The following is an 8395-nucleotide window of genomic DNA, read 5'->3' as shown; positions in this document are numbered from 1 at the left end:
GATTTGATGGGGACCCAATTCAATCCATAACACACACACCAGCACAGAGGGTACCCCACAGTGCCTGACCCCATCTACACTCCTGTCAGTCCTGGGAGTTATGTTGCTTTCCCCTTCAGGTTTTTAGGAGACTTGTGAGGCCCTAGAGTACCACCTACACAGAAGACCTGTAGCTTAGTCTTTGTCAAACTGAGTTTCTCAGCTGAGGCCACTCACACTCTTCCTGTCTCTCCCAGGCTGGTGTGCCCTCATTTTCACACTGCTGTCTGTTGCCCCTGACAAGAGTCATCATGCCTCATTGTCACAAGAGTCAGCACAGGAAGCCTGAGACATACTTTCGGTCCCTAAGTAAGAAATGGGGCCTGATGTGTCCAAAGCTTCCTGCGATTGAGGAAGAGGAAATCGTCACAGAGGAGGTGGCCTCTGCTGGGATGCCAAGTATTCCCCAGAGTTTTCAAAGAGTCTCTTCCTCCTCACCTGCCATTGCAGTTGCTTCCTGGAGCAAAACAAATGAGGGTCCCAGAAGCCAAGAAGAGGTTCCAAGCACCTCACAGATTTCACCAGAGATTCAGGTGTTGCTCTGTGATGCGCTAGATAAGAAGGTGGTTGATTTGGTGCAATTCCTTAGCATAAAGTATCTGGCAAAGGAGCCCGTCACAGAGGCAGAAATGCTGAAGATGGCCATGAAAGAATACAAGGACCACTTTCCTGTGATCTTCAAGAAAGCCTGTAAGTGCCTGGAAGTGGTCTTTGGCATTTGTGTGAAGGAAGTGGACCCCACGGGTCACTCGTACATCCTTGTCAAAATGCTAGATCTCACCTACAGTGGGATGCTGAGTGATGACCAGGGCATGCCCAAGACCGGCCTCCTGATACTTGTCCTGGGCGTGATCTTCATGGAAGGCAACTGTGTCACTGAGGAGAAGATCTGGGAAGTGCTGAAAATGATCGGGGAATGTTCTGGAAGCAAAGATTTCATCTGTGGGGAACCCAGGAAGTTCATCACCAAAGCTATGGTGCAGGAAAAGTACCTGGAGTACCGGCAGATACCCAACAGTGATCCTACCTGTTACGAGTTTCTGTGGGGTCCAAGAGCCCATGCAGAAACCAGCAAGATGAAAGTCCTAAAGTTTTTTGCCAAGGTCAATGGGACTGATGCCAGTGCTTTCCCATCCTTATATGAGGAGGCTTTGAGAGATGAGGAAGAAAGAGCCCAAGGAAGAATTTCCACAATGACCTGTTCAAGTTCCAGTCTGAAGCAGATTCTTCATTCTGAAATGGAGGGCAGTCAATGTTCTAAGTAGTAGAGGGCCAGGATAGGGCTGGGGGAACATGGTATATCTTGTCTTTGTGTTTCTGGTAACTTACAGAGTTCTCCCTACTCTTTTAATATTTTCAAATATTGTTCCTTTGTAATTGTTCATCAACTTCAGAATCCAAGTTTATGAATTGGTCACACATTTATTGCTGTTTGTCAGGTTTTTCTCTTTGATAAAATTAATTGGTAAACCTTCCATTCTGTGATGAGGGGCAAGTTAACATGACATTGAAATAGAAATTTCCTTGGAAATGTGAAAGAACCCAGCAATAAAATAGAAAGGTTCAGGAAATAAAGCTTGGATTCTTGTGTTCCTTTTAGTCTATTCTGTGAGATTTAAAAATAGAAACTGCCAATCCTCCCTTAATTAAGTGCCATCAAGTCAGTTCAGGTTCCAAAGTCATAGTAACCCTGTATAAGTTTTCTGAGGAGCAGCTGGTGAGTTTGAACTGCCCACCTTGTGATTCAAACAGATTTTGTAGTCCAGCGGCACACCAAGTTAAGCTGGGGGAGGAGCGGGACGCAGGCTAGGCCAGATTTAGGTGGAGTCATTTACAGATGAGAGAAAATGCTGGAGTGAAAAACTCTTGGATCATAGGTAAACCACAGAGAAATCGCCACTAGGGGCAGGTCTGGAAGGTATTGTGTGCCTTGTCCTTGTGCAGTTGAACACTGGCTGCATATACTCTGAGGCATCCTGGATAACAGCAGAAAATTTCCAGAGGACAATGTGGTAAGGTCTGAGGTCAAAATAACATTGGAAACAACTGATGTTCATTAAAGATCCAATGTAAATAAGGTGTTATGTCAGACACCTTACATACATGCCACCAGTCGTGCAAGAAAGGGCTTGTCACACTAGTGCTTCAAACTGTTCATCGGATTATAGGGAGATCCTAACGTTTCAACAGAGGTTCCTTGTCTTTACTGATCAAAAATGTTCATTAAACAATTTCACATGAAAAAAAAGATTTAAAGATTACTGAGAGGAAAAGATCTGGCCATAGAAGAGTAGGGTCCTAGGCAATGCTTTTGTTTCCCTGAAGGAAGTCTTTGCAGGGGTTTAAGAAAGTTTGCGGTAGGACAAATGCATCTTGTTTATTCATATGGATAGGTGAGGATTTCTGGGAAGTGGCCCTTTTAGGAAGGGCTATGCCAATTGGTAAAGTGGAAGGTCAGAGTAAAAGAGGAAGGTCCCCAATGAGATGGATTGGCACAGTGACAGCAGCAGTGGGCTCAGGAGTACCAATGACAGTGAGGTTAACCCAGGACCTGGCAGTGTTTCATTGTGTTGTACATAGATTCACTAGGAATTGATACCAGTGACACCTAACAACAACAACATGCTAATTGAATGCCTGTGCTGCATTTCTTTAAGAATGATTCCACCACAAAGGTGGGGTAGAGAAAATTTGGGATGTCATACAAGCTTAACTCCGGTTCTAGTCCCTCTCAGGGACTAGTGTTTACTTCTGTTGCCAAGGAAAGATCATTATTCAAGGTGGGTGAAAAGCTTGTAAAACATATTGTTATGTGCCCTTGAATTGGTTTCAACTCAAAGGGGCACCTTGTATAGGGTTTCTGAGGAGCAGCTGGTGGGTTTGAACCACTGACCTTGTGGCCCAGTGCGTTATCCTGCAGCTCAGAAGTAAAATACAGAAATTTTGTGGGTGGTCTGTTTACAGTAAACACACTAAAATGATCAAGGCCTTGGGATTAATGCTTTCACATTCACATTGGAGAGGCAGAGTAGCAGATGCTGGGGGTTGGATCACATGAGGGCCTCAGTTGGACCCATCTTCTCCAGGGGGTCTATGAGCTACAGCTCTTGGAAATTGTCCGCTGCTGAGAATCCAGTTATATGGACCAGGCACTGAGGTATGTAGAGACCAAAAGACCCCCTGTCCTTGAGACTCAGTCTTTGCTTTCCTGATAACTTTCCAAGAGGTCCCTAGGGCCCCTGTGTTAGAATCTGTTCTTTCCAGGTTGACTCCCTACTGAGACTGTGCCTTTCCACCCAGATATACTAAATCAGACTCTACATATTAACAAATCCCCAGGTGATTCCTTTTTGTATACCTAAGATTCAGATCCTGTGCCAAGCTCATTTCACAAATGATGAACTTAAGGCTCATGTTACTGTTAAGTGCCATCCTGTCAGTTGTGACTCATTTTGATCCTGTAAAGGGGTTTACAAGGAGCAGCTGGTGGGTTAGAACTGTCAACCTTGGGATTAGTAGTCTAATGCTTATCCTACAGCACCACACCAGGACACCTGAGTTCATACTGTACTATGTAGAAAAAACAAAAACTAAACAGATCATTTGAAAACTCACTCTTATCCTTGTGGGTCAAAAGGACATTATTAACATCTTGTTAAGTGCTGTTGAATTGGGTCTGCCTCATATCAACCCTATATAGGGTTTCTAAGGAGTAGCTGATGGGTTTGAATCACTGATCTTGTGGTTACCAGTCCAGTGCTTATCCTACAACACCACACCAGAACTGCGTTGGTAATTGCCTCAAGAGCCTGGGGTCCATAAAAGACAGGACTAGATCCCTGGTCTGAATTCATGCTGCAACGCTCCTCCTAGTCTAAGGTGGCCCTTCTGTGTCCTGATTTATCTATTGTGACTCCATATGTCTGTTAGACAAAAGAAGAGAAAGATCCTGTGGCCGTAATACAGACTTCCAGAAGGTGAGTGACAATAAAAATAGACCACAAATTGTGGATTGTGGACTTAAACATATATATATATATATATATATATATATATATATTTAACAACTAGTAGTTACTTGAGGTGACTAGTACAGAGCTACTATTTTTTTTTCAGCATAATGTATTTAATTGCATATTGCTTTAAACCTTTTATTATTATTTGAGTGAAAATTTACAGAACAGATTATCAATTTTACAGTTAACAAATCATTTTCTTCGTCCATTACAATCATTGCAATCACCGCATGGACTACCACTCTGCTATCTTCATCTTTGTGTGTGTTATTTTCTTGTTAAGCTTATTTAAATATTTAGTTACAAAGGTACATGCAAATTTAGTTCAAAAACTCTAAAATTAGAGAAAACCCACTGTTTCCTCCCTTACAACATTTAGCAAACACCCTATGCCCAAACCAAACAAACCCACTGCCATCAATTTGATTCTCACTCATGTTACTGTTAAGTGCTGTGGAGTCTGTTCTGAACCATAATGACGCTGTGTAGGGTTTCTAAGGAGTGGCTGGTGGGTCTGAACCATTGACCCCCTTGGCCAGCAGTCCAGTGATTATCGTACAGTGCCTTAGGGTTCCTTGAAAATTTTTCTTGTATAGAATTTGAGGATCAGAATGCTGATGGCTTCTCTAACAGCTGTCCAGTTAGCAGGTGCTACAGATTGAATTCAAATATCCTTTACTGGTTCTGAATTGTCTTCAAATCATTCTAGGAATATTTAAATATGTTTTTCTTATATTTCCATTTTTGTTTGTTTGTTTTCATTTTTTTTACTTGATCTCAAGTTGATCTATCCAATGTTGGTCAGAAATAAATGTCCCTAGCCTAGAAGGTGGTGCAAATAGTTTGTGTTGTAGTACTCACTGTTGGTACTGTGGAAGGCCTGCTGATCTGCTTCCTCAAACAAATCCTTGCAGAGCAGTTCTGCCGTGGAATACATGGCGTGGCCAGGAGTTGGAATCAACTTGAGGGTGATTTTGTGTATTTGAGTGGGGGAGGACAGGCAGGGTGTATTATTCTAAAAGGAAGCACTCAGGAGGGAGTCTGTATTTAAAGTGCTTCTGGATTGAAATTGTTGTTAGAATTGTAGTTCAGTTGGCTCTAACTCAGAGCAACCCTCTTCACAACAGAGCAAAACATTGCCTAGTCCTATACCATCAAAATTAGCAACCAAAAATTATTCTGATTCTGCACCTAGAAAATCACCTGAGGGAAGAGGTACTTTTAAAATTGGGTATTCTATGCTATTAGATCATTCTGTTACTAAGAGAAAAAGAAACATTTGCCCTAAGTTATTGTAGCAGCAATACCTACGCAGGTTCCGAGAATCACACGTTAGAAAACATGTCAAAAGTATCACTGGCTGCAGCAGGAATAGCACCTTTGCTGGACCTTCTAAAATACACAATAACATTTGTTGGGAGGGGAAAATCACCTTAAATTCTGTGAGACTAACTGTAGAAAGAGCATGCTAAGAAAGAATCGCCATAGCGACCCTATATAGAGTTTCCCAGGAGCAACTGGTGGATTTGAACCGCCTACCTCACAATTAACAGTCTAGTGCCTATCCTATAGCACCACACCAGCACTCAGTTGTTGTTAGATACTGTCAAGTGGATTTTTTCCCCTTTTTTTGTTTTTTAAGTTTCTATTGTGAACTGAAGGAGCTCTGGTAGCGTAGTGGCTACGAATCGGGCTGCGAACCTTAAGGTCAGCGGTTCGAAACTACCAGCCGCTCCGCGGGAGAAAGATGAGGCTTTCTACTCCCGTAAAGATTTACACCCTCGGAAACCCTGTACAGGGTCGCTATGGGTCGGAACCGACTCGACGGCACTTAACAACAACAACAACAACATTGTGAACTGAAGGACCTCTGGTAGCACAGTGGTTACGAATCGGGCTGCGAACCTCATCGTCAGCAGTTTGAAACTACCAGCTGTTCCGAGGGAGAAAGATGAGGCTTTCTGCTCCCATTAAGATTTACAGCCTCAGAAACCCTGTACAGGGTCGCTATGAGTCGGAACTGACTCCACGGTACATAACAACAACAACAACAACATTGTGAACTGAGTGATGGTTTACATGGGAGAACATTGGCTTTACACCATCGTTTCATTGCAATGGTTACAATCTCCGTGCATTATCATTCAACAGTATTTGCTTCCATTTCCTCTGAGGTTTTTTGTTTGCTTGTTTTGGGAGGTGGGGGGATGTACACAAAAACACTCTGGAATATATAATAATTTAAATGACCAAAGGGCACATTTTGCAAGCCTGCTTCCTAGCCGCCAGCATGTCAAGTGGATTTTGATATATAGTGATCCCATATAAAGAGTAGAACTGCCCCATAGTGTTTCTTAGGCTGTCATCCCCAATAAACAAGTCACCAGGTCCCTCCTTCTGTTCCACAGCACACTGAAGAATGGGTAATGGAAGGTGTGCATTGTGAATAACTCCATCTTACCCTCCTTTAGATTTGCATACAGCTTTACAAGTTTTGGCTAAGCAAGTCTGCGATCCCACCCAGAATAAATCACTGTAAGGTGCCACATTCCCAACAGGGGCCTTCTAATTCATTGTTAAGACCCCTGCAGCTCTTCTATTGCTTCAAGGAAGTCCACAAGCCCCAGCAATATACAAAAGCACTTTTAATTTATTATTATTTATTATTATATAGGATTTCTGAGTCTGTAAATCTTTACAGGAGCAGACAGCCTCGTCTTTCTCCCACAGAGCAGCTAGTGGGTTTGACCTTGCAGTTAGCAGCCCAATGCTGAACCCACAGCACCACCAACTTCCCCATGTTATTATTGCTGTGTGTTCTTGAGTCAGTTTCGACTCATATTGACCCTGTATAGGGTTGCATTGTAGGTTAATTCTCTGGACTGCAAGGTTGGTTTGAACTGCAAGGTTGGTGGTTCAAACTCACCAGTAAGGTTATCTATACAGGGTCGCTATGGGTTGGAAATGACTCAACAGCATGTGACAACAACAACAAGTGTTTCTGAGAGGGGCTGGTGGAATTGAACTGCTAATCTTGCAGTTATCAATCCAGTGCTTATCCTGCAGTGCCACACCAGGGCTCTTGCTTCCTCATGTTGTTAAGTACCATCGAGTTTGTTCCGACTCATAGAGACCCTGTATAGATAACCTTTCCCATAGATAACCACAAATGACATTGTGATTAATAGTATTTTAAATATGATTTTAGGATTTTTCATTGTTATTAAGTGCCATCAAGTCAGTTTAGACCCATAGCAACCCTGTATAAGGTTACAACCCTGTATAAGGTTTCTGACCTTTTAGTTTAAACCAACCTTGATGGTTTATAGTGCCACAGTAGGGATTTTTATACACTAAAAACACTAACAACCCTAACATTACCCTGGAGTGGATTTCACCTCATAGTGACTGTACAGGACAGAGTAGAACGTCCCCCTAAGGATTTCTGAGACTGTAAATCTTCAAGGGCCAGACAGACTCATCTTTCTACCTTGAAGTGGTAGGTGGGTTTAACCCTCTGACCATGCTATGGTCAGCAACGCAACACAACTTTAATGTACTATCAAAATATAGTCTGTGCTTTTAAACTTACATGGATGATGATGATCTGCTACTTGCAACTTAGAAAATAGATGTAGGATCTTTCCATGAAAGTACATACAGAACTCCTTCACGTTTAAAACTACTCCCTAGAACTCTAAAGCAAGTATATGTGCAAGAATTAATTAAGCCATTCTCTGGATGAACACAAGAACTGAACTGCTAATTGCTAGGTCAGCAGTTCAAACCCACCAGCCACAACGTTGGAAAAAGAAGAAGGTTTATGCTCCTGTATAAATTTACAGTTTCACTCTGAGTGGGAACTGATTGGACAGCACCTAACAATAATAGCAACTGCTTCCTGATGGACAGAGCTGTCTCCCATTTGTAGCTGTGATTGACAGAGCTGAAATCAACAAATACCTGGGCACATGTGTCTCTTTTTCTCATAAAATAAGACATATTAATGTGGAAAGGTGACTACAGTTGAAAGGTACATTAAATTTTTATAAATATTGCCAGCATTTTATTCCAGACATATTGTACCTTTTAATTTCCCCAAAATATATTTGAATAATCTGCTCTCTCAGATATTTTGTCAATATTTTACATTTCTGGTGAAAAGATAGTGTCTCATGGTTGCTTAAATGTGTATATCCCTATTTTCTAATTGAACAGAAACTTAACTTACTTCCTCAACCCTGTGAAGCTGGATTTCAGGGCTCTGCTGAGTAACAGGGTTCCTCTAGGCATAATGTAAAATGCTGAAATGGCAACAAGCCAGTTCCCTTTTACTTTGA

General features: G+C 42.1%; 1 protein-coding gene across 1 annotated transcript; it reads left to right on the top strand.

The window, feature by feature from the left end:
* The first annotated feature begins 290 nt into the window (after window positions 1–290).
* Window positions 291–1304, top strand: LOC102828843 (putative MAGE domain-containing protein MAGEA13P-like). The gene has a single exon (XM_006869729.1). It carries the CDS (start codon window positions 291–293, stop codon window positions 1302–1304), a length of 1014 nt encoding a protein of 337 aa, XP_006869791.1.
* Window positions 1305–8395: the final 7091 nt, after the last annotated feature.

This window comes from Chrysochloris asiatica, unplaced genomic scaffold, assembly GCF_000296735.1.
Source record: "Chrysochloris asiatica unplaced genomic scaffold, ChrAsi1.0 scaffold00134, whole genome shotgun sequence".
Classification (NCBI taxonomy): Eukaryota; Metazoa; Chordata; class Mammalia; order Afrosoricida; family Chrysochloridae; genus Chrysochloris; species Chrysochloris asiatica.
Note: the sequence above shows the minus strand (reverse complement) of the source record. Positions and strands in the feature narration are given on the sequence as shown.

What these genes read in the sequence shown, in the direction of transcription:
- LOC102828843 (XM_006869729.1), top strand. Translation starts at nt 291, where the DNA reads ATGCCTCATTGTCACAAGAGTCAGCACAGGAAGCCTGAGACATACTTT.